Raw genomic sequence first — 25,413 nt, 5'->3', positions numbered from 1 at the left:
CATTTAAATTGGCACAAAACTATGTGGCATTACCTGTGTATGTAACATATCATAATTTTATGCAACTATATTTGACCATATTTGATTTTACCACATTTTATTATATAGTGTATGTACTATATTTGAAGCAAGGGCCCTGCTCAGATAATAGGCAGTCATATTTTACCTAAATAAAACATACCCTATTTATCGACGTATAACACGCACTTTTTAGGCTAAAATTTTTAGCCTAAAGTCTATGTGCGCTGCCCGCTTCTCTCCCCCTGCCTTTCCTGGGGTATAGAGCCCTGCTGCCGGCCCTTCTCTCCCCCTGGCTATCGGCGCCGCTGCCCATTCTGTCCCCGACTATCGTTGCTGGAGCCCCATTGCCGGCACCGATAGCCAGGGGGAGAGAAGCGGCGCCGACAGCCAGGGGGAGAGAAGGGGCAGCGGCACCCATTGCCGGCGCCGCTGCCCCGTTGCCTCCCCCCATCCCCGGTTGCATAATTACCTGTTGCCGGGGTCGGGTCCGCGCTGCTTCAGGCCTCCGGTGTGCGTCCCCTGCGTCGTTGCTATGCGCTGCATGGCGCGGCGCATGACGTCAGTCAAGTGCTGAGGGACTACTACTATTCCCATCATAGTACAGACTTGTTTCCATGATGGGAGTAATAATTCCCTAGCTCTGGGAGTATGCAGACAGCTGGGGAGGCTACATTAGTGTTTGTACTACTACCCCCATCATGGAACAGAGTCTGTTCCATGATGGGGGTTGTAGTACAGGGGCTGAGGGATTGATCGCACCGGGTTTCACTTCTGAGACCCAATGCGATCCGAAGATATTAAGCAGGGGAGCAGACGGCATGCTCCGCAACCCTGCAATGTATCAGTGTGTTTTAACTTTCATTTTTTAATCCCCCGCAGGGAGCCCTGAATGGTCGGTACTGATGAACCAATCAGGGCTCCCAGCGGGAGATTTAAAAATTAACATTGGGAGTAGCAGGAGCCAAAAAGCACTGTGGGGGGCAAGATATATAGCGCTGCAGGGGGGGCAGACATATAGCCTATATATCTAGCCCCTCAGCAGCGCATTAGACATGATCCCCGCCAGTGAATTAATAAATATATACGCCCCGCTGGCTCATTAAATATATATCCCCCGCAGCGCATGTATAATGTAGCCTTCCAGCGCTTCTATATACCTATACCACTGCAGCACTATATGTGAAAAGCATTCTAGCAGCAGCATCGGCTGCCCGATGCTGCTGATAGAAATACTTTTCATACATAGCGCTGCAGTGGCATATGTATAAAGAAGCGCTTTGGGGGGCAGATAACGCTATATGTCTGCCCCCCCCCCCCCCAGTGCTTCTATATACATATACCCCTGCCACCGTATGAATGAAAAGTATTTCTATTAGCAGCGCATAGTGCCGGCAGCCGTCACTATGCGCTGCTAATAGAGATACTTTTCATTCATATGGCGGCAGGGGTGTAGGGATATAGAAGCACTGGGGGGGGGGTGGGGAGGGCAGGGCAGACATATAACGTTATCTGCCCCCCACAGCGCTTCTATATACATATGCCACTGCAGCTCTATGTATGAAAAGTATTTCTATCAGAAGCATCGGGCTGCTAGAATGCTTTTCACATAGAGCCCTGCAGTGGCATAGGTATATAGAAGCGCTGGGAGGGCACATATACATGCGCGGCGGGGGGTATATATTTAATGCGCCGGCAGGGGTAAATATTTAATGCGCGGCAGGGGGTATATATTTAATGCGCCCAGCAGGGTCATATCTAATGCGCTGCTGGGGGGCTAGATATATAGGCTATATGTCTGCCCCCCCTGCTGCGCTATATATCCTGCCCCCCGCAGCGCTTTAATATAGATATGGCCCCTGCTACTCCCAATGTTCATTTTTAAATCCCCCGGCAGGAGCCCTGAATGACTCCTCAGCACCAGCCATCCAGGGCTCCCCGCGGGGGATTCAAAAGTGAAAGTTAAAACACACTGCTACATCACGGGTTGCGGACCTTGCCGCCCGCTCCTCTGCTTAATAACTTCAGATCCCATTGGGTCTCAGAAGTGAAACCTGGTGCGATCAATCCCTCAGCCCCTGTACTACAACCTCCATCATGGAACAGACTCTGTTCCATGATGGGGGTAGTAGTACAAACACTAATGTAGCCTCCCCAGCTGTCAGCAGACTCCCGCAGCCAAGGAATTACTACTCCCATCATGGAAAGAAGTCTGTTTCATGATGGGAGTAGTAGTAGTCCCGGCTGTGGGAGTCTGTAGGCAGAGGGATAACGGGTCTTAAGGGATGAATATTTATTCAGCCGTTAGCACCCATTATTTCATCCGTTATTAAACGTCTGTTCTTAAACAGAAAAGGGACATTTAATAACGGATGAATGCTCATAGTGTGAAAGCAGCCTAAGCTTTTTCTTGAAGCTTTACTTTTTATTGGTACAATTTTTTATATTCATGCTACTTTTTGATCTTTTCTATTCCTACGTTTTGGACCAAAATTTGCGTTTTTGTTGTTGTTGTTTTTACAGCGCTCACCGTGAAGGATAAATACTATTATCGTTTTATTGTACAGGGGCCTGTGACTTCACTCTCTTCCTTGTCTGCCCTTCTCTTTCTCTCCTCTTCTGGTGGCTTTGTTGGATTGCCTGTGGGTGCTGCTTGCGGGAGTTGTGTGCGCTGGGATTGGGGGAGTCTCACTATTGGAATATGAGTATATTAAAACCTCTAGTTTACTGCTTGTGCATATTCCTGCTCCTGTAGAGGGAAGAGACGGACTGTTTGTACGGTGGGTGGGGGGTTTATTGTTGGGGAAATATTGTTGTATGTTTAAAAATGGTTAAACTATTAATAAAAATATCTGATAAAAAAAAAGGTATGTGCTGCAATACATCTGGACTGGAGCACAGTATAACTGTCAGTACTATACTGACTAACAGCCTGTGCAATCCAACCTATGGCTGAACCTCACAGGCTGCCGTACTAGGCAGACAGGGGGCCCTCAGCTTGCCTCCTGCTGCCATGGCAACCAATGGTATCCCGTCATTGCATGGTGGGATCACTGTTGGTGGATAGAGAGAGCCCCCTCCCCCTGTCACTGCCATATATTCCATGATCAGGACTGATCACGGCATCTATGGGGTTAATGCTGCAGAGACCGGCATGATCCTCAGTATCGGCAGCTGCGGCGGGACCCCGGCTGTAATTGACAGCCGTGTCCTGCCGGCAATCTCCTGCAGTGCATCGCATGGTGGCCCCTACAGTTTGACCCTTCCAATCAGCTAGTTATCTCATATCCAGTGAACAGGGGGATCATTTTGATCTTTTGAGATAACCACTTGAAAACATATACAACTATGTAGACTGAAAAATAGAACATTTGTGAGGGCTTAAAAAATTAATGGTAAAAATAATATGAATTCATTTTTTCCCTTTGCACCATTTTTCTAATGGTGTAGGTACAAGCAAAGTAATGGTGTAGGTACATGGGCTGATTTCATGATATTAGCAGTGGGTGCCAGCTATACCACAGAGATGATGCACTGCTGCAATAACCAGAGTTGGAAGTTAGTCCTATCCCGGCTATTTAACCCACTATATGCCACCAACAAAAGAGACTACAGCATCTAAGTAGTTAGAGAGTGACAGGAGACTTGACCTGTCAGCCTACTGGCACCTTCATGATGCGAGCACGGGGCTAATGTGTTGCAGCCAAAGGCCTAGTGACCCCCGGGTCTACCATGTACAAAAGCCTATTAGTTTTACATAGACAGCAAAATACAATACAGTACAAATTTTTTAATCATACAGTATGTAAAATTACAAATTTTGTTTGTCTGTCTTTAAAATATGGAGAGAAAAAAATTCAGATTCACATGCATCCAAAAATTCTACCAATTTAAACCACAATAAACAGAAAAAAATAAAAAAAAAGCTTGGCTCTCAGAATATAGGTACACAAAAGCAAATTATGTTGTTTGCAAAAGCAAGTGTAGTTTTGTGCACAAGTAGTAAAATGTTGCTTATACTACAGAGTGGACCATTTCTATGGATACACCTTAATAAAATGTGAATGGTTGGTGATATTAACTTCCTGTTTGTGGCACATTAGTATATGTGAGGGGGGAAACTTTTTAAGATGGGTGGTGACCATGGCGGCCATTTTGAAGTCGACTATTTTGAATCCAACTTTTGTTTTCTCAATAGGAAGAGGGTCATGTGACACATCAAACCTATTGGGAATATTGCAAGAAAAACAATGATGTGCTTGGTTTCAATGCAACTTTATTCTTTCATGAGTTATTTACAAGTTTCTGACCACTTGTAAAATGTGTTCAATGTGCTGCCCATTGTGTTGGATTGTCAATGCAACCCTCTTCTCCCACTCTTCACACACTGATAGCAACACCACAGGTGAAATGCTAGCACAGGCTTACAGTATCCATAGTTTCAGGTGCTGCACATCTCGTACCTTCACAGCACAAACTATTGCCTTCAGATGACCCCAAAGATAAAAGTCTAAGGGGTCAGATCGGGAGACCTTGGGGGGGCCATTCAACTGGCCCACGACGACCAATCCACTTTCCAGGAAACTGTTCATCTAGGAATGCTCGGACCTGACACCCATAATGTGGTGGTGCACCATCTTGCTGGAAAAACTCAGGGAACGTGCCAGCTTCAGAGCATAAAGAGGGAAACACAACGTCATGTAGCAATTTTGCATATCCAGTGACCTTGAGGTTTCCATTGATGAAGAATAGCCCCACTATCTTTGTACCCCATATACCACACCATACCATCAATTTTTGTGTTCCAACAGTCTTGGAGGGATCTATCCAATGCGGGTTAGTGTCAGACCAATAGCGGTGGTTTTGTTTGTTAACTTCACCATTCACATAAAAGTTTGCCTCATCACTGAAAAAAATCTTCTGGGTAAACTGAGGGTCCTGTTCCAATTTTAGTTTTGCCCATTCTGCACTACGGATATTGGAAGCCTGTGCTAGCATTTCTCCTGCGGTTTTGCTATCAGTGTGTGAAGAGTGGGAGAAGAGGGTTGCATTGACAATCCAACACAATGGGCAGCACATTGAACGCATTTTATAAGTGGTCAGAAACTGGTACATAACTCATGAAAGAATAAAGTTACGTTAAAACCAAGCACATCATTGTTTTTCTTGTGAAAGTCCCAATAAGTTTGATGTGTCACATGACCCTCTTCCTAGTGAAAAAACTAAAGTTGGATTCAAAATGGCCGACTTCAAAATGGCCGCCATGGTCACCACCCATCTTGAAAAGTTTCCCTCCTCACATATACTAATGTGCCACAAACAGGAAATTAATATCACCAACCATTCCCATTTTATTAAGGTGTATCCATAGAAATGGCCCACCCTGTACAATACATAAGCTCTTACATTTCTCAATTTTTTGTTTAACACTCAATTTTTCTTGTTTGCATATTTCTACCTATGAATAAACTTTATCCTAATAGCAAAAGATTTTAGGATGTGCTATGACATACTATGCTATTATTACTGAAGATTCTGAACAGCAAGATATGTTATGATTGTATGATTTGCAATGTTTTAAATCTTTTTTTTTTTTTTTTATATATATATAATTTTAGCTATGATCTGGCAAGAATCAAAGAATCTGCAATAAAGAGAACTCCTACTCATACAACAAAGAAGAAGACAATGGTGTTTAAAGTGTATTCCTTTATAAATTTCCGAACTGGCTTTTGTATGAAATTACTTAAAGTGTACCTGTCATGAGCTTGATAATTTTCTTAATCCTCCCAATTCTCTCCTTCCATCATAATAACCACCACCTGTCTTTTTTTTTTTTTATTATTATTATTATTATTTTTTTTTTTATAGTTTTTTAGTTTTCTACCTTGACATTGTTGTGTGTCTTCTGCTCAGATCAGTGAGGGGCGTTCCCCAGCAGGCATGACATCATTTGGGGAGAAATTCCTCCCTCACTAACAGCCAGAGCAGCAAGCAGTTCAGTGTGTGATGAGTTGTAAATGGCTGAGGCTGTACACCCAGCTCTTGGCACTGAAGGACATGAGCTCTGCCCAGAAGGTTGCAAAGGGAGCAGAAATATTCAGCACAATGATAATCAGCACTATGTACTGCAGTGTAGCTCAGCTCAAAGGGAAAAGAAGCTGTAATACTCTCTATACAGTGGTCCCTCAACATACGATGGTAATCCATTCCAAATGAACCATTGTTTGTTGAAACCATCGTATGTTGAGGGATCCGTGCAATGTAAAGTATAGGACAGTGGTCTCCAACCTGCGGACCTCCAGATGTTGCAAAACTACAACTCCCAGCATGCCCGGACAGCTGTCCGGGCATGCTGGGAGTTGTCGTTTTGAATATCTGGAGGTCCGCAGGTTGAAGACCACTGGTATTGGAAGTTATACTAACGTGTCCCCACCGCTCTGGACCTTCACTGCCCGTCACCGCTGCCCTGGATGTCGCCCTCCATCGCTGTCGCCGCGTCCCCGTGATGTCCCCGACTCTCCGGGAAGGTCTCTGCTGCCTGGGAACGTCGCTCTCCGTCACCACCATCACGTCACTACGCACGCCTCTCCTATTGGATGACGGGACGGCGTGCGCGGCGACGTGATGACGACAATGGAGAGCGCCGGTGATGGAGGGGATCCCAAGGACAGGTAAGTGATCGTCAGCGGACCACACGGGGCACCATAAACGGCTATCCGGGGGCAGCTGAAGCAGTCTGCGCTGCCGGATAGCCGTTTATGCGATGGGACCCGACATACAAAAGCATCGTATGTTGATGCTGCCTTCAACATGCGATGGCCTCTGAGAGGCCATCGTATGTTGAAATGATCGTATGTCGGGGCCATCGTAGGTCGGGGGGTCACTGTACACTGTGCTGAGCTGAGGTCCCTCCTGCATTTCCAGACCTTTGTCTCTGCCAGGCAGGAGACAATCTGCAAGCAGGACTGCAGACAGGGGCAGAAGGAGGGCCCGGGAGGGCAAAGTTATAGGGGCTAATTTAACACATAAAATTACAAAATGTTATTAACAAGTGTATTAGAAAAGTAATTAAATGAGGCTAATCTATAACATATTAATTTATTATTATTTCCAATAAAGTTAATTCTGAGATCTACCAATGACAGCTACCATTTAAGTTAATGATGTGATCTTCACTATCCACTATCACTCACAGTCTGTAATATCAAAATGCTAAATATTCTAATAAAAGGTACAAATTAAAAAAAATGTAAACCCTTTTTTCTTCTGTTTATTTTTGTTTTATGCCAAAATCTGGAGATGGGTCGAAGAAAATATCACATATATCATAACAATGAAAGTTTAAAGTAATCTGATGCAGCTGGCCATATTGCAAGCTACTCTATATGGAAGTAGCTCTATTTATGATAAGTAGGAAGCATTAAAGGGGTACTGCGGTGAAAACCTTTTTTCTTTTAAATCAACTGGTGGCAGAAAGTTAAACATATTTGTAAATTACCGTATTTATCGGGGTATACCACGCACCGGCCTATAACACGCACCCTCATTTTACCAAGGATATTTGGGTAAAAAAAGTTTTTTACTCAAATATCCATGGTAAAATGAGGGTGCCTGTGTGCGCGTGTATACCCCGATACACCCCCAGGAAAGGCAGGGGGAGAGAGGCCGTCGCTGCCCGCTTCTCTCCCCCTGCCATTCCTGGGGTCTAGAGCCCTGCTGCCGGCCCTTCTCACCCTCTGGCTATCGGCGCCGCTGCCCGTTCTGTCCCCCTGACTATCGGTGCCGGCGCCGATAGCCAGGGGGAGAGAAGCGGCGCCAACAGCCAGGGGGAGAGAAGGGGCAGGGGCACCCATTGCCGGCGCCGCTGCCCCGTTGCCTCCCCCCATCCCCGGTGGCATAATTACCTGGGTCGGGTCCGCGCTGCTGCAGGCCTCCGGCGTGCGTCCCCTGCGTCGTTGCTATGCGCGGCGCACTGACGTAATGCGCTGCGCCGTTCAGCGCATAGCAACGACGCCGGGGACGCACGCCGGAGGCCTACAGCAGCGCGGACCCGACCCAGGTAATTATGCCACCGGGGATGGGGGGAGGCAACGGGGCAGCGGCGCTGGCAATGGGTGCCGCTGCCCTTTCTCTCCCCCTGGCTGTTGGCACCGCTTCTCTCCCCCTGAATATCGGCGCCGGCACCGATAGTCAGGGGGACAGAACGGGCAGTGGCGCCGATAGCAAGGGGGAGAGAAGGGCCGGCAGCAGCGCTCTAGACCCCAGGAAAGGCAGGGGGAGAGAAGCGGGCAGCAACGGCCTCTCTCCCCCTGCCTTTCCTGGGGCTGTATCGGCGTATAACACGCACATGGACTTTAGGCTAAAAAATTTTGTCTAAAAAGTGCGTGTTATATGCCGATAAATACGGTACTTCTATTAAAAAATCATAATCCTTCCTGTACTTATTAGCTGCTGAATACTACAGAGGAAATTATTTTCTTTTTGGAATGCTCTCTGATGACATCACGAGCACAGTTCTCTCTGCTGACGTTATTATAATAATAATAATAACGCTTTATTTATTGTTGTCCTTAGTGGGCTTTGAACCCATGTCCCCAGCACGGCAAGGCAGCAGTGCTAACCACTGAGCCACCACGCTGCCCTTAGCAAACATCTGCTATGCACGGTTTCTAAAATGGACAGAGATGTCAGCAGAGAGCACTGTGCTCGTGATGTCATCAGTGTTCCAAAAAGAAAGGAAATGCCTCTGTAGCATTCAGCATCTAATAAGTACTGGAAGGATTAACATTTTTTAATAGAAGTAATTTACAAATATGTTTAACTTTCTGCCACCAGTTGATTTCAAAGAAAAAAGGTTTTCACCGGAGTACCCCTTTAAAGGGGTATTCTTGAAAACATCAAACGTTTGTATAGCATATCTCTATTTTAAATTCTGCTTTTATACCTGTAATATTCTGTGACCCCTATCTCATCACATTAATCCCTTTTGGACCAAGCCCATTTTGACCCTAAGGACCAGGCCAATTTTCGTTTTTTTGCCCTTTTGTCTTTTCCTCCTCTCCATTTAAAAATCAGAACGCTTTCAATTTTGCACCTACAGACTCATATAAGGGCTTGCTTTTTGTGCCATCAATTGTTCTTTGTAATGACATCAATCATCTAATAACAAAATCTACTGCAAAACCAAAAATATATATTTGTGGGGTGAAATTGAAAAAAAAAAAAGCCCCCCCTCCCTCATTGTGTCCCTGCCCCTTAGGCTAGGTTCAGACTACGGAATCTCCGGGCAGAAAATTTCCACCCGGAGATTCCGAGTTCCGCCTGTGCCGACTGAATTAGTCGGCGCTAGGACCGCGCAGCTACTGCAGTCTCCTATAGACTGCTATGTGTTCTGCTGGGATTTCCGCCTGAAGAAAGAGCAACCCCTTTCTTCAGGCGGAAATTTTCTAGCGGATTTTTCATCCGGATTTTCCGCTTCACAAATTCCGAAGTGTGAATTTGTGAATGGAAAACCATTCACTACACTATGCATTATAGTAAGCGGAATTTCTGCTGAAAATTTCAAAGCGGAAATTCCTGCGGAAATTCCGTAGTCTGAACCTAGCCTTAAAGGGGTACTCCGGTGCTTAGGTATCTTATCTCCTATCCAAAGGATAGGGGATACGATGCCTGATGGCGGGAGTCCCGCCACTGGGGGCCCCCGGGATCTTGCTTGCGGCACCCCGTTTGTAATCAGTCCCTGGAGCGTGTTCGCTCCGGGACTGATTACAGGTGACCACCGAGCCGGCGGCGTGTGACATCACGCCCCTGCCCCCGTGTGACGTCACGCTCTGCACCTCAATGCAAGCCTATGGGAGGGGGCTTGACAGCTATCACGAGCCCTCCCGTAGGCTTGCATATAGGGGCGGAGCGTGATGTCCCAAAGGGGCGGGATGTCACACGCCGCCGGGCCGGTGGTCGACTGTAATCGGTCCCGGAGCGAACACTCTCCGGGGACTGATAACATACCGGGTGCCGCGTGCATGATCCCAGGGGTCCCCAGCGGCGGTACTCCCGCGATCAGGCATCTTATCCCCTATCCTTTGGATAGGGGATAAGATGTGTAAGCACCGGAGAACCCCTTTAATGCTTTCTCTTTTTTTTTTTTTTTATCATACAACCATGCATCTAAACAACCTGCCCCTGCCTGGGTCCCCTGCCAGAGCACTCACGCAAAAGATGTCAGGGCCCTTTAATGCCACCGCAAGGGCTGCCTGGGTAGTAGATGTGCGTCGCTCGTTCGCACGCCTGTTACGTCACATGATGGCCTCATCAACGTGAAGTGAGGAGAAGTTATCCACCTGTCTGCCTTCATCTGCCTTGGCGAAGTATTGAGTCTCCTTCAGTGCCTGCCCTGGTAATAATGTTGATTAGTGTGTAATCTGTCCAGTATGCAAAGGAACAGTCAGGAGCTGGATTTATCCTTTTTCAGGCCCTAGCAGGGCCAATTGCACCCCCGACCAGCCTCAGCTCAGGGGCGGATGGAGCGGCAGCTTCAGGCCCCTACGTTAAAATAGGCCCGGCGGCCTGCGACAGCAATGTTAACAGTAAAAGATGGCCGGCCCTGCGATGTCCCAGACCGGCCCACAGGCTTACCTACGGCCCTGGTGGTGACTTGATTGCGAGACCTGCGTGCAGCGCTGCCCTCAGGGGGGTACTGACCGGGCCACATTGTCCGGGGGGCCCTCACATTGCTATTACAGTACATTACTTTTTTCTAGGGCGCAGGACCCTTAAGAATAATAGCAGGGCCGGACAGGCCAGGGGCTGATGGGAGTAGGGACGTGACGTGCCCCGCGCAGGCACGCACGCACGTCTACTCCAATCACCTGACCTGTCCCCGCCTACGTCCTGCGCGATCTCCAGCAGAGACGATCGTCACTTTCTGACGCCGTTGCACCGATCCCGGCAGGGTAGGAGAACTTTCCGGAGGTGCGGGGGGGTTATAGATGTGGTGAGGAGAGGTGCGGGAGGTTATAGCTGTGGTGAGGAGAGGTGCGGGGGGTTATAGCTGTGGTGAGGAGAGGTGCGGGGGGTTATAGCTGTGGTGAGGAGAGGTGCGGGGGTGTATAGCAGTGGTGAGGAGAGGTGCGGGGGGTATAGCAGTGGTGAGGAGAGGTGCGGGGGGGGGGGTATAGCAGTGGTGAGGAGAGGTGCGGGGGGGGGGGGGTATAGCAGTGGTGAGGAGAGGTGCGGGGGGGGGGGTATAGCAGTGGTGAGGAGAGGTGCGGGGGGGGGGGTATAGCAGTGGTGAGGAGAGGTGCGGGGGGGGGGGGGGGTATAGCAGTGGTGAGGAGAGGTGCGGGGGGAGGGGGGTATAGCAGTGGTGAGGAGAGGTGCGGGGGGGAGGGGGGGTATAGCAGTGGTGAGGAGAGGTGGGGGGGGTATAACAGTGGTGAGGAGAGGTGGGGGGGGGGGGTATAGCAGTGGTGAGGAGAGGTGGGGGGGGGGGTTATAGCAGTGGTGAGGAGAGGTGGGGGGGGGGTATAGCAGTGGTGAGGAGAGGTGGGGGGGGTTATAGCAGTGGTGAGGAGAGGTGGGGGGGGGGTATTAGCAGTGGTGAGGAGAGGTGGGGGGGGGGTATAGCAGTGGTGAGGAGAGGGAGAGGTGGGGGGCGGTATAGCAGTGGTAGGGAGAGGTGGGGGGGGGGTATAGCAGTGGTGAGGAGAGGGAGAGGTGGGGGGGGTATAGCAGTGGTGAGGAGAGGGAGAGGTGGGGGGGGGTATAGCAGTGGTGAGGAGAGGTGCGGGGGGGGGGGGTATAGCAGTGGTGAGGAGAGGTGCGGGGGGGGGGGGGGTATAGCAGTGGTGAGGAGAGGTGCGGGGGGGGGGGGTTATAGCAGTGGTGAGGAGAGGTGCGGGGGGGGGGGGTTATAGCAGTGGTGAGGAGAGGTGCGGGGGGGGGGGGGTATAGCAGTGGTGAGGAGAGGTGCGGGGGGGGGGGGGTTATAGCAGTGGTGAGGAGAGGTGCGGGGGGGGGGGGTATAGCAGTGGTGAGGAGAGGTGCGGGGGGGGGGGGTATAGCAGTGGTGAGGAGAGGTGCGGGGGGGGGGTATAGCAGTGGTGAGGAGAGGTGCGGGGGGGGGGTATAGCAGTGGTGAGGAGAGGTGCGGGGGGGGGGGGGTATAGCAGTGGTGAGGAGAGGTGCGGGGGGGGGGGGTATAGCAGTGGTGAGGAGAGGTGCGGGGGGGGGGGTATAGCAGTGGTGAGGAGAGGTGCGGGGGGGGGGGGGGGGTATAGCAGTGGTGAGGAGAGGTGCGGGGGGGGGTATAGCAGTGGTGAGGAGAGGTGCGGGGGGGGGGGGGGGTGGGGGTATAGCAGTGGTGAGAGGTGCGGGGGGGGGGTAATAGCAGTGGTGAGGAGAGGTGCGGGGGGGGGGGTATAGCAGTGGTGAGGAGAGGTGCGGGGGGGGGGGTATAGCAGTGGTGAGGAGAGGTGCGGGGGGGGGGTATAGCAGTGGTGAGGAGAGGTGCGGGGGGGGGGGGTATAACAGTGGTGAGGAGAGGTGCGGGGGGGGGGTATAGCAGTGGTGAGGGAGAGGGTGCGGGGGGGGGGGGGTATAGCAGTGGTGAGGAGAGGGGGGGGGTATAGCAGTGGTGAGGAGAGGGGGGGGGTATAGCAGTGGTGAGGAGAGGGGGGGGGGGTATAGCAGTGGTGAGGAGAGGGGGAGGGGGTATAGCAGTGGTGAGGAGAGGGGGAGGGGTATAGCAGTGGTGAAGGAGAGGGGGAGGGGTATAGCAGTGGTGAGGAGAGGGGGAGGGGTATAGCAGTGGTGAGGAGAGGGGGAGGGGTATAGCAGTGGTGAGGAGAGGGGGAGGGGTATAGCAGTGGTGAGGAGAGGGGGAGGGGTATAGCAGTGGTGAGGAGAGGGGGAGGGGTATAGCAGTGGTGAGGAGAGGGGGGGGGTATAGCAGTGGTGAGGAGAGGGGGGGGGTATAGCAGTGGTGAGGAGAGGGGGAGGGGTATAGCAGTGGTGAGGAGAGGGGGAGGGGTATAGCAGTGGTGAGGAGAGGGGGGAGGGGTTATAGCAGTGGTGAGGAGAGGGGGAGGGGTATAGCAGTGGTGAGGAGAGGGGGAGGGGTATAGCAGTGGTGAGGAGAGGGGGGGGGTATAGCAGTGGTGAGGAGAGGGGGGTATAGCAGTGGTGGGGAGAGGTGCGGGGGGGGGGGGGGGGGTATAGCAGTGGTGGGGAGAGGTGCGGGGGGGGGGGTATAGCAGTGGTGGGGAGAGGTGCGGGGGGGGGTATAGCAGTGGTGAGGAGAGGTGCGGGGGGGGGTATAGCAGTGGTGAGGAGAGGTGCGGGGGGTATAGCAGTGGTGAGGAGAGGTGCGGGGGGGGGGGGGGGTATAGCAGTGGTGAGGAGAGGTGCGGGGGGGGGGGGTATAGCAGTGGTGAGGAGAGGTGCGGGGGGGGGGGGTATAGCAGTGGTGAGGAGAGGTGCGGGGGGGGGGGGGGTATAGCAGTGGTGAGGAGAGGTGGGGGGGGGGGTATAGCAGTGGTGAGGAGAGGTGCGGGGGGGGGGGGTATAGCAGTGGTGAGGAGAGGTGCGGCGGGGGGGGGGTATAGCAGTGGTGAGGAGAGGGGGAGGGGGTATAGCAGTGGTGAGGAGAGGGGGAGGGGGTATAGCAGTGGTGAGGAGAGGGGGAGGGGTATAGCAGTGGTGAGGAGAGGGGGAGGGGTATAGCAGTGGTGAGGAGAGGGGGGGGGGGTATAGCAGTGGTGAGGAGAGGGGGGGTATAGCAGTGGTGGGGAGAGGTACGGGGGGGGGGGTTATAGCAGTGGTGGGGAGAGGTGCGGGGGGGGGGGGTATAGCAGTGGTGAGGAGAGGTGCGGGGGGGGTATAGCAGTGGTGAGGAGAGGTGCGGGGGTATAGCAGTGGTGAGGAGAGGTGCGGGGGGGGGGTATAGCAGTGGTGAGGAGAGGTGCTGGGGGGGGGGGGGTATAGCAGTGGTGAGGAGAGGTGGGGGGGGGGGGGGGGTGGGGGGGGGGGTATAGCAGTGGTGAGGAGAGGTGGGGGGGGGGGGTAATAGCAGTGGTGAGGAGAGGTGGGGGGGGGTATAGCAGTGGTGAGGAGAGGTGCGGGGGGGGGGGTATAGCAGTGGTGAGGAGAGGTGCGGGGGGGGGGGGGGGGGTATAGCAGTGGTGAGGAGAGGTGCGGGGGGGGGGGGGTATAGCAGTGGTGAGAGGTGCGGGGGGGGGGTATAGCAGTGGTGGGGAGAGGTGCCGGGGGGGGGTATAGCAGTGGTGAGGAGAGGTGCGGGGGGGGGGGTTATAGCAGTGGTGAGGAGAGGTGCGGGGGGGGGGGTATAGCAGTGGTGAGGAGAGATGGGGGGGGTATAGCAGTGGTGAAGAGAGGTGCGGGGGGGGGGGGGGTATAGCAGTGGTGAAGAGAGGTGCGGGGGGGTATAGCAGTGGTGAGGAGAGGTGTGGGGGGGGGTATAGCAGTGGTGAGGTGCGGGGGGTATAGCTGTGGTGAGGAAAGGTGCAGGGGGGGTGTATAGCAGTGGTGAGGAGAGGGGGAGGGGTATAGCAGTGGTGAGGAGAGGGGGAGGGGTATAGCAGTGGTTAGGAGAGGGGGGGGGTATAGCAGTGGTGAGGAGAGGGGGGTATAGCAGTGGTGGGGAGAGGTCCGGGGGGGGGGGGGGGTATAGCAGTGGTGGGGAGAGGTGCGGGGGGGGGGGGGGTATAGCAGTGGTGGGGGAGAGGTGCGGGGGGGGTATAGCAGTGGTGAGGAGAGCTGCGGGGGGGGGTATAGCAGTGGTGAGGAGAGGGGGGGGTATAGCAGTGGTGAGGAGAGGGGGGGGGGGTATAGCAGGTGGTGAGGAGAGGGGGGGGGGGGTATAGCAGTGGTGAGGAGAGGGGGGGGGTATAGCAGTGGTGAGGAGAGGGGGGGGGGTATAGCAGTGGTGAGGAGAGGGGGGGGGGGGTTATATAGCAGTGGTGAGGAGAGGGGGAGGGGTATAGCAGTGGGTGAGGAGAGGGGTATAGCAGTGGTGAGGAGAGGGGGAGGGGTATAGCAGTGGTGAGGAGAGGGGGAGGGGTATAGCAGTGGTGAGGAGAGGTGGGGGGGGGGGGGTATAGCAGTAGTGAGGAGAGGTGCGGGGGGGGGGGTATAGCAGTGGTGGGGAGAGGTGCCGGGGGGGGGTATAGCAGTGGTGAGGAGAGGGTGCGGGGGGGGGGGTATAGCAGTGGTGAGGAGAGGTGCGGGGGGGGGTATAGCAGTGGTGAGGAGAGGTGGGGGGGTATAGCAGTGGTGAAGAGAGGTGCGGGGGGGGGGGTATAGCAGTGGTGAAGAGAGGTGCGGGGGGGGTATAGCAGTGGTGAGGAGAGGTGTGGGGGGGGGTATAGCAGTGGTGAGGTGCGGGGGGTATAGCTGTGGTGAGGAGAGGTGCAGGGGGGGTGTATAGCAGTGGTGAGGAGAGGTGCGGGGGAGGGTATAGCTGTGGTGAGGAGAGGTGCGGGGGGGGTATAGCTCTGGTGAGAAGAGGTGCGGGGGGGGGTATAGCTGTGAAGAGGTGCGGGGGGGGGGGGTATAGCAGTGGTGAGGAGAGGTGCGGGGGGGGGGTATAGCAGTGGTGAGGAGAGGTGCGGGGGGGGGGGTATATAGCAGTGGTGAGGAGAGGTGCGGGGGGGGGGGGTATAGCAGTGGTGAGGAGAGGTGCGGGGGGGGGGGGGTATAGCAGTGGTGAGGAGAGGTGCGGGGGGGGTATAGCAGTGGTGAGGAGAGGTGCGGGGGGTATAGCAGTGGTGAGGAGAGGTGGGGGGGGGTATAGCAGTGGTGAAGAGAGGTGCGGGGGGGTATAGCAGTGGTGAAGAGAGGTGCGGGGGGTATAGCAGTGGTGAGGAGAGGTGTGGGGGGGGGGGGGTATAGCAGTGGTGAGGTGCGGGGGGGGGTATAGCTGTGGTGAGGAGAGGTGCAGGGGGGGTGTATAGCAGTGGTGAGGAGAGGTGCGTGGGAGGGTATAGCTGTGGTGAGGAGAGGTGCGGGGGGGGTATAGCTCTGGTGAGGAGAGGTGCGGGGGGGGGTATAGCAGTGGTGAGGAGAGGTGCGGGGGGGGTATAGCAGTGGTGAGGAGAGGTGCGGGGGGGGTATAGCAGTGGTGAGGAGAGGTGCGGGAGGGGGGGTGTAGAAGTGGTGAGGAGAGGTGCGGGGGGGGGTATAGCAGTGGTGAGGAGAGGTGGGGGGGTTATAGCAGTGGTGAGGAGAGGTTGGGGGGGGTTATAGCAGTGGTGAGGAGAGGTGCGGGGGGGTTATAGCTGTGGTGAGGAGAGGTGCGGGGGGTTATAGCTGTGGTGAGGAGAGGTGCGGGGGGTTATAGCTGTGGTGAGGAGAGGTGCGGGGGGTTATAGCTGTGGTGAGGAGAGGTGCGGGGGGGTTATAACTGTGGCGAGGAGAGGTGCGGGGGGGGTTTATAGCAGTGGTGAGAAGAGGTGCGGAGGGGGGTGTATAGCAGTGGTGAGGAGAGGTGCGGGGGGGTATAGCAGTGGTGAGGAGGAGGTGCGGGGGGGGATGTATAGCAGTGGTGAGGAGAGGTGCGGGGGGGGGGGGGTATAGCAGTGGTGAGGAGAGGTGCGGGGGGGGGGGGGTATAGCAGTGGTGAGGAGAGGTGCGGGGGGGGGGGGGGGAGTATAGCAGTGGTGAGGAGAGGTGCGGGGGGGGGGGGTATAGCAGTGGTGAGGAGAGGTGCGGGGGGGGGGGGGGTATAGCAGTGGTGAGGAGAGGTGCGGGGGGGGGGGGGTATAGCAGTGGTGAGGAGAGGTGCGGGGGGGGGGGGTATAGCAGTGGTGAGGAGAGGTGCGGGGGGGGGGGGGGTATAGCAGTGGTGAGGAGAGGTGCGGGGGGGGGGTATAGCAGTGGTGAGGAGAGGTGCGGGGGGGGGGGGGGGGTATAGCAGTGGTGAGGAGAGGTGCGGGGGGGGGGGGGGTATAGCAGTGGTGAGGAGAGGTGCGGGGGGGGGGTATAGCAGTGGTGAGGAGAGGTGCGGGGGGGGGGGGTATAGCAGTGGTGAGAGGTGCGGGGGGGGGTATAGCAGTGGTGAGGAGAGGTGCGGGGGGGGGTATAGCAGTGGTGAGGAGAGGTGCGGGGGGGGGGGGGGTACAGCAGTGGTGAGGAGAGGTGCGGGGGGGGGGGTATAACAGTGGTGAGGAGAGGTGCGGGGGGGGTTATAGCAGTGGTGAGGAGAGGTGCGGGGGGGGTTATAGCAGTGGTGAGGAGAGGTGCGGGGGGGGGGTATAGCAGTGGTGAGGAGAGGTGCGGGGGGGGGGGTATAGCAGTGGTGAGGAGGGGGGGGGTATAGCAGTGGTGAGGAGAGGGGGGGGTATAGCAGTGGTGAGGAGAGGGGGGGGGTATAGCAGTGGTGAGGAGAGGGGGGGGGTATAGCAGTGGTGAGGAGACGGGGGGGGTATAGCAGTGGTGAGGAGAGGGGGAGGGGTATAGCAGTGGTGAGGAGAGGGGGAGGGGTATAGCAGTGGTGAGGAGAGGGGGAGGGGTATAGCAGTGGTGAGGAGAGGGGGAGGGGTATAGCAGTGGTGAGGAGAGGGGGAGGGGTATAGCAGTGGTGAGGAGAGGGGGGGGGGTATAGCAGTGGTGAGGAGAGGGGGGGGGTATAGCAGTGGTGAGGAGAGGGGGAGGGGTATAGCAGTGGTGAGGAGAGGGGGAGGGGTATAGCAGTGGTGAGGAGAGGGGGAGGGGTATAGCAGTGGTGAGGAGAGGGGGGGGTATAGCAGTGGTGAGGAGAGGGGGGTATAGCAGTGGTGGGGAGAGGTGCGGGGGGGGGGTATAGCAGTGGTGGGGAGAGGTGCGGGGGGGGGGGGGTATAGCAGTGGTGAGGAGAGGTGCGGGGGAGGGGGGGTATAGCAGTGGTGAGGAGAGGTGGGGGGGGGTATAGCAGTGGTGAGGAGAGGTGGGGGGGGTATAGCAGTGGTGAGGAGAGGTGGGGGGGGGGGGGTTATAGCAGTGGTGAGGAGAGGTGGGGGGGGGTTATAGCAGTGGTGAGGAGAGGTGCGGGGGGGGGGGTATAGCAGTGGTGAGGAGAGGTGCGGGGGGGGGGGGGTATAGCAGTGGTGAGGAGAGGTGCGGGGGGGGGGGTTATAGCAGTGGTGAGGAGAGAGGTGCGGGGGGGGGGGTATAGCAGTGGTGAGGAGAGGTGCGGGGGGGGGGGGGGGGGTATAGCAGTGGTGAGGAGAGGTGCGGGGGGGGGGTATAGCAGTGGTGAGGAGAGGGGGAGGGGTTATAGCAGTGGTGAGGAGAGGGGGAGGGGTATAGCAGTGGTGAGGAGAGGGGGGAGGGGTATAGCAGTGGTGAGGAGAGGGGGAGGGGTATAGCAGTGGTGAGGAGAGGGGGAGGGGTATAGCAGTGGTGGGGAGAGGTGCGGGGGGGGGGGGGGTATAGCAGTGGTGGGGAGAGGTGCGGGGGGGGGGGGTATAGCAGTGGTGAGGAGAGGTGCGGGGGTATAGCAGTGGTGAGGAGAGGTGCGGGGGGGGGGGGGGGTATAGCAGTGGTGAGGAGAGGTGCGGGGGGGGGGGTATAGCAGTGGTGAGGAGAGGTGCGGGGGGTATAGCAGTGGTGAGGAGAGGTGGGGGGGGGGTATAGCAGTGGTGAGGAGAGGTGGGGGGGGTTATAGCAGTGGTGAGGAGAGGTGGGGGGGGTATAGCAGTGGTGAGGAGAGGTGGGGGGGGGGGGTATAGCAGTGGTGAGGAGAGGTGGGGGGGGGGGGGTATAGCAGTGGTGAGGAGAGGGTGCGGGGGGGGGGGGTATAGCAGTGGTGAGGAGAGGTGCGGGGGGGGGGTATAGCAGTGGTGAGGAGAGGTGCGGGGGGGGGGGGGGTATAGCAGTGGTGAGGAGAGGTGCGGGGGGGGGTATAGCAGTGGTGAGGAGAGGTGCGGGGGGGGGGGTATAGCAGTGGTGAGGAGAGGTGCGGGGGGGGGGGGGTATAGCAGTGGTGAGAGAGAGGTGCGGGGGGGGGGGGGTATAGCAGTGGTGAAGAGAGGTGCGGGGGGGGGGTATAGCAGTGGTGAGGAGAGGTGCGGGGGGGGGTATAGCAGTGGTGAGGAGAGGTGCGGGGGGGGGGTATAGCAGTGGTGAGGAGAGGTGCGGGGGGGGGTATAGCAGTGGTGAGGAGAGGTGCGGGGGGGGGGGTATAGCAGTGGTGAGGAGAGGTGCGGGGGGGGGGGTATAGCAGTGGTGAGGAGAGGTGCGGGGGGGGGGGGGTATAGCAGTGGTGAGGAGAGGTGCGGGGGGGGGGGGTATAGCAGTGGTGAGGAGAGGTGCGGGGGGGGGGGTATAACAGTGGTGAGGAGAGGTGCGGGGGGGGGGTATAGCAGTGGTGAGGAGAGGGGGGGGGTATAGCAGTGGTGAGGAGAGGGGGGGGGGTAATAGCAGTGGTGAGGAGAGGGGGGGGGGGGTATAGCAGTGGTGAGGAGAGGGGGGGGGGTATAGCAGTGGTGAGGAGAGGGGGAGGGGTATAGCAGTGGTGAGGAGAGGGGGAGGGGTATAGCAGTGGTGAGGAGAGGGGGAGGGGTATAGCAGTGGTGAGGAGAGGGGGAGGGGTATAGCAGTGGTGAGGAGAGGGGGAGGGGTATAGCAGTGGTGAGGAGAGGGGGAGGGGTATAGCAGTGGTGAGGAGAGGGGGGTGGTATAGCAGTGGTGAGGAGAGGGGGGGGGGTATAGCAGTGGTGAGGAGAGGGGGAGGGGTATAGCAGTGGTGAGGAGAGGGGGAGGGGTATAGCAGTGGTGAGGAGAGGGGGAGGGGTATAGCAGTGGTTAGGAGAGGGGGGTATAGCAGTGGTGAGGAGAGGGGGGTATAGCAGTGGTGGGGAGAGGTCCGGGGGGGGGGTATAGCAGTGGTTTGGAGAGGTGCGGGGGGGGGGTTATAGCAGTGGTGGGGAGAGGTGCGGGGGGGGGTATAGCAGTGGTGAGGAGAGGTGCGGGGGGGGGGGGTATAGCAGTGGTGAGGAGAGGTGCGGGGGGGGGGGGTATAGCAGTGGTGAGGAGAGGTGCGGGGGGGGGGGGGGGTATAGCAGTGGTGAGGAGAGGTGCGGGGGGGGGGGGGGGTATAGCAGTGGTGAGGAGAGGTGCGGGGGGGGGGTATAGCAGTGGTGAGGAGAGGGGGGGGTATAGCAGTGGTGAGGAGAGGGGGAGGGGTATAGCAGTGGTGAGGAGAGGGGGGGGGTATAGCAGTGGTTAGGAGAGGGGGGGGTATAGCAGTGGTGAGGAGAGGGGGGGTATAGCAGTGGTGGGGAGAGGGTCCGGGGGGGGGGGGGTATAGCAGTGGTGGGGAGAGGTGCGGGGGGGGGGGGGGTATAGCAGTGGTGAGGAGAGGTGGGCGGGGGGGGGTATAGCAGTGGTGAGGAGAGGTGCGGGGGGGGTATAGCAGTGGTGAGGAGAGGTGCGGGGGGGGGGGTATAGCAGTGGTAAGGAGAGGGGGAGGGGTTATAGCAGTGGTGAGGAGAGGGGGGGGGGGTATAAGCAGTGGTGAGGAGAGGGGGGTATAGCAGTGGTGAGGAGAGGGGGGTATAGCAGTGGTGGGGAGAGGTGCGGGGGGGGGGGGTATAGCAGTGGTGAGGAGAGGTGCAGGGGGGGGGTATAGCAGTGGTGAGGAGAGGTGCGGGGGGGGGGGTTATAGCAGTGGTGAGGAGAGGTGCGGGGGGGGGGGGGTATAGCAGTGGTGAAGAGAGGTGCGGGGGGGGGTATAGCAGTGGTGAGGAGAGGTGTGGGGGGGGGGTATAGCAGTGGTGAGGTGCGGGGGGTATAGCTGTGGTGAGGAGAGGTGCAGGGGGGGGGTGTATAGCAGTGGTGAGGAGAGGTGCGGGGGAGGGTATAGCAGTGGTGAGGAGAGGGGGAGGGGTATAGCAGTGGTGAGGAGAGGGGGAGGGGTATAGCAGTGGTTAGGAGAGGGGGGGGGATATAGCAGTGGTGAGGAGAGGGGGGGGTATAGCAGTGGTGGGGAGAGGTCCGGGGGGGGGGGTATAGCAGTGGTGGGGAGAGGTGCGGGGGGGGGGGGGGTATAGCAGTGGTGGGGGAGAGGTGCGGGGGGGGGGGGTATAGCAGTGGTGAGGAGAGGTGCGGGGGGGGTATAGCAGTGGTGAGGAGAGGTGGGGGGGGGGGGGGTATAGCATTGGTGGGGAGAGGTGCGGGGGGGGGGGGGTATAGCATTGGTGGGGAGAGGTGCCGGGGGGGGGTATAGCAGTGGTGAGGAGAGGTGCGGGGGGGGGGGGTATAGCAGTGGTGAGGAGAGGTGCGGGGGGGGGGGTATAGCAGTGGTGAGGAGAGGTGGGGGGGTATAGCAGTGGTGAGGAGAGGTGGGGGGGTATAGCAGTGGTGAAGAGAGGTGCGGGGGGGGGGGGGTATAGCAGTGGTGAAGAGAGGTGCGGGGGGGTATAGCAGTGGTGAGGAGAGGTGTGGGGGGGGGGTATAGCAGTGGTGAGGTGCGGGGGGTATAGCTGTGGTGAGGAGAGGTGCAGGGGGGGTGTATAGCAGTGGTGAGGAGAGGTGCGGGGGAGGGTATAGCTGTGGTGAGGAGAGGTGCGGGGGGGGTATAGCTCTGGTGAGGAGAGGTGCGGGGGGGGTATAGCTGTGAAGAGGTGCGGGGGGGGGGGTATAGCAGTGGTGAGGAGAGGTGCGGGGGGGGGGGGGGGGTATAGCAGTGGTGAGGAGAGGTGCGGGGGGGGGGGTATAGCAGTGGTGAGGAGAGGTGCGGGGGGGGTATAGCAGTGGTGAGGAGAGGTGCGGGGGGGGTATAGCAGTGGTGAGGAGAGGTGCGGGGGGGGGGTATAGCAGTGGTGAGAGGTGCGGGGGGGGGGGTAATAGCAGTGGTGAGGAGAGGTGCGGGGGGGGGTATAGCAGTGGTGAGGAGAGGTGTGGGTGGGGGGGGGTATAGCAGTGGTGAGGAGAGGTGCGGGGGGGGGTATAAACAGTGGTGAGGAGAGGTGCGGGGGGGGGGTATAGCAGTGGTGAGGAGAGGTGCGGGGGGGGGGGATATAGCAGTGGTGAGGAGAGGGGGGAGGGGTATAGCAGTGGTGAGGAGAGGGGGAGGGGTATAGCAGTGGTGAGGAGAGGGGGGGGGGGGGGGTATAGCAGTGGTGAGGAGAGGGGGGGGTATAGCAGTGGTGAGGAGAGGGGGAGGGGTATAGCAGTGGTGAGGAGAGGGGGAGGGGTATAGCAGTGGTGAGGAGAGGGGGGAGGGGGTATAGCAGTGGTGAGGAGAGGGGGGGGGGGTATAGCAGTGGTGAGGAGAGGGGGGTTATAGCAGTGGTGGGGAGAGGTGCGGGGGGGGGGTATAGCAGTGGTGGGGAGAGGTGCCGGGGGGGGGGGGTATAGCAATGGTGAGGAGAGGTGCGGGGGGGGGGGGGGGGTATAGCAGTGGTGAGGAGAGGTGCGGGGGGGGGGTATAGCAGTGGTGAGGAGAGGTGGGGGGGGTATAGCAGTGGTGAGGAGAGGTGGGGGGGTATAGCAGTGGTGAGGAGAGGTGGGGGGGGGTATAGCAGTGGTGAAGAGAGGTGCGGGGGGGGGGGGGGTATAGCAGTGGTGAAGAGAGGGTGCGGGGGGGGGTATAGCAGTGGTGAGGAGAGGTGTGGGGGGTGTAGCAGTGGTGAGGAGAGGTGCGGGGGGGGGGGGTATAGCAGTGGTGGGGAGAGGTGCCGGGGGGGGGTATAGCAGTGGTGAGGAGAGGTGCGGGGGGGGGGGTATAGCAGTGGTGAGGAGAGGTGCGGGGGGGGGGGGGTATAGCAGTGGTGAGGAGAGGTGGGGGGGGGTATAGCAGTGGTGAAGAGAGGTGCGGGGGGGGGGGGGTATAGCAGTGGTGAAGAGAGGTGCGGGGGGGTATAGCAGTGGTGAGGAGAGGTGTGGGGGGGGGTATAGCAGTGGTGAGGTGCGGGGGGTATAGCTGTGGTGAGGAGAGGTGCAGGGGGGGGTGTATAGCAGTGGTGAGGAGAGGTGCGGGGGAGGGTTATAGCAGTGGTGAGGAGAGGGGGAGGGGTATAGCAGTGGTGAGGAGGAGGGGGGAGGGGTATAGCAGTGGTTAGGAGAGGGGGGGGATATAGCAGTGGTGAGGAGAGGGGGGGGTATAGCAGTGGTGGGGAGAGGTCCGGGGGGGGGGGTATAGCAGTGGTGGGGAGAGGTGCGGGGGGGGGGGGTATAGCAGTGGTGGGGAGAGGTGCGGGGGGGGGGGGGTATAGCAGTGGTGAGGAGAGGTGCGGGGGGGTATAGCAGTGGTGAGGAGAGGTGGGGGGGGGGGGGTATAGCATTGGTGGGGGAGAGGTGCGGGGGGGGGGGGGGGGTATAGCATTGGTGGGGAGAGGTGCCGGGGGGGGGGTATAGCAGTGGTGAGGAGAGGTGCGGGGGGGGGGGGGTATAGCAGTGGTGAGGAGAGGTGCGGGGGGGGGGGGTATAGCAGTGGTGAGGAGAGGTGGGGGGGTATAGCAGTGGTGAGGAGAGGTGGGGGGGTATAGCAGTGGTGAAGAGAGGTGCGGGGGGGGGGGGGTTATAGCAGTGGTGAAGAGAGGTGCGGGGGGGTATAGCAGTGGTGAGGAGAGGTGTGGGGGGGGGGTATAGCAGTGGTGAGGTGCGGGGGGTATAGCTGTGGTGAGGAGAGGTGCAGGGGGGGTGTATAGCAGTGGTGAGGAGAGGTGCGGGGGAGGGTATAGCTGTGGTGAGGAGAGGTGCGGGGGGGGTATAGCTCTGGTGAGGAGAGGTGCGGGGGGGGTATAGCTGTGAAGAGGTGCGGGGGGGGGGGGTATAGCAGTGGTGAGGAGAGGTGCGGGGGGGGGGGGGGGTATAGCAGTGGTGAGGAGAGGTGCGGGGGGGGGGGTATAGCAGTGGTGAGGAGAGGTGCGGGGGGGGGGGTATAGCAGTGGTGAGGAGAGGTGCGGGGGGGGGTATAGCAGTGGTGAGGAGAGGTGCGGGGGGGGGTATAGCAGTGGTGAGGAGAGGTGCGGGGGGGGGGGTATAGCAGTGGTGAGAGGTGCGGGGGGGGGGGGGTATAGCAGTGGTGAGGAGAGGTGCGGGGGGGGGTATAGCAGTGGTGAGGAGAGGTGTGGGTGGGGGGGGTATAGCAGTGGTGAGGAGAGGTGCGGGGGGGGGTATAACAGTGGTGAGGAGAGGTGCGGGGGGGGGGTATAGCAGTGGTGAGGAGAGGTGCGGGGGGGGGGATATAGCAGTGGTGAGGAGAGGGGGAGGGGTATAGCAGTGGTGAGGAGAGGGGGAGGGGTATAGCAGTGGTGAGGAGAGGGGGGGGGGGGGGTATAGCAGTGGTGAGGAGAGGGGGGGGGTATAGCAGTGGTGAGGAGAGGGGGAGGGGTATAGCAGTGGTGAGGAGAGGGGGAGGGGGTATAGCAGTGGTGAGGAGAGGGGGAGGGGTATAGCAGTGGTGAGGAGAGGGGGGGGGGGTGTATAGCAGTGGTGAGGAGAGGGGGGTATAGCAGTGGTGGGGAGAGGTGCGGGGGGGGGGGGGTATAGCAGTGGTGGGGAGAGGTGCGGGGGGGGGGGGGTATAGCAGTGGTGGGGAGAGGTGCGGGGGGGGGGGGGGGTATAGCAGTGGTGGGGAGAGGTGCGGGGGGGGGGGGTATAGCAGTGGTGGGGGAGAGGTGCGGGGGGGGGGGTATAGCAGTGGTGGGGAGAGGTGCGGGGGGGGGGGGTATAGCAGTGGTGAGGAGAGGTGGGGGGGGGGTATAGCAGTGGTGAGGAGAGGTGGGGGGGGGTTATAGCAGTGGTGAGGAGAGGTGGGGGGGGGGTATAGCAGTGGTGAGGAGAGGTGGGGGGGGGGGGGTATAGCAGTGGTGAGGAGAGGTGCGGGGGGGGGGTATAGCAGTGGTGAGGAGAGGTGCGGGGGGGGGGGGGTATAGCAGTGGTGAGGAGAGGTGCGGGGGGGGGGGTATAACAGTGGTGAGGAGAGGTGCGGGGGGGGGGTATAGCAGTGGTGAGGAGAGGTGCGGGGGGGGGGTATAGCAGTGGTGAGGAGAGGGGGGGGTATAGCAGTGGTGAGGAGAGGGGGGGGGTATAGCAGTGGTGAGGAGAGGGGGGGGTATAGCAGTGGTGAGGAGAGGGGGGGGGGGGTATAGCAGTGGTGAGGAGAGGGGGAGGGGGTATAGCAGTGGTGAGGAGAGGGGGAGGGGTATAGCAGTGGTGAGGAGAGGGGGAGGGGGTATAGCAGTGGTGAGGAGAGGGGGAGGGGTATAGCAGTGGTGAGGAGAGGGGGGAGGGGGTATAGCAGTGGTGAGGAGAGGGGGAGGGGTATAGCAGTGCGTGAGGAGAGGGGGGGGGGGGTATAGCAGTGGTGAGGAGGGGGGGGGGGGGTATAGCAGTGGTGAGGAGAGGGGGGGAGGGGTATAGCAGTGGTGAGGAGAGGGGGGAGGGGTA

At 58.0% G+C, this 25,413-nt stretch overlaps 2 protein-coding genes across 5 annotated transcripts in view; both read left to right on the top strand.

Moving 5' to 3' along the window:
- LAD1 (ladinin 1) overlaps window positions 1-5,933 on the top strand; it is a 190,973-nt gene extending 185,040 nt beyond the window's left edge. The window contains exon 12 of the mRNA XM_056557618.1: window positions 5,637-5,933. Coding sequence (XP_056413593.1) covers window positions 5,637-5,642 — 6 coding nt within the window. The 3' untranslated portion in view covers window positions 5,643-5,933. The remainder of the gene's footprint in view (window positions 1-5,636) is intronic.
- A 4,968-nt stretch (window positions 5,934-10,901) lies between these two features.
- Window positions 10,902-25,413, top strand: part of LOC130356311 (troponin T, cardiac muscle isoforms-like) — a 190,942-nt gene continuing 176,430 nt past the window's right edge. For all 4 annotated transcript variants that reach the window (XM_056557625.1, XM_056557624.1, XM_056557623.1 and 1 more), the window contains exon 1: window positions 10,902-10,973. The gene's annotated coding sequence lies outside the window, so the exon portion shown is untranslated. The remainder of the gene's footprint in view (window positions 10,974-25,413) is intronic.

This window comes from Hyla sarda, chromosome 2, assembly GCF_029499605.1.
Source record: "Hyla sarda isolate aHylSar1 chromosome 2, aHylSar1.hap1, whole genome shotgun sequence".
Lineage (NCBI taxonomy): Eukaryota > Metazoa > Chordata > Amphibia > Anura > Hylidae > Hyla > Hyla sarda.
This window is presented reverse-complemented; position numbering and strand designations above follow the sequence as displayed.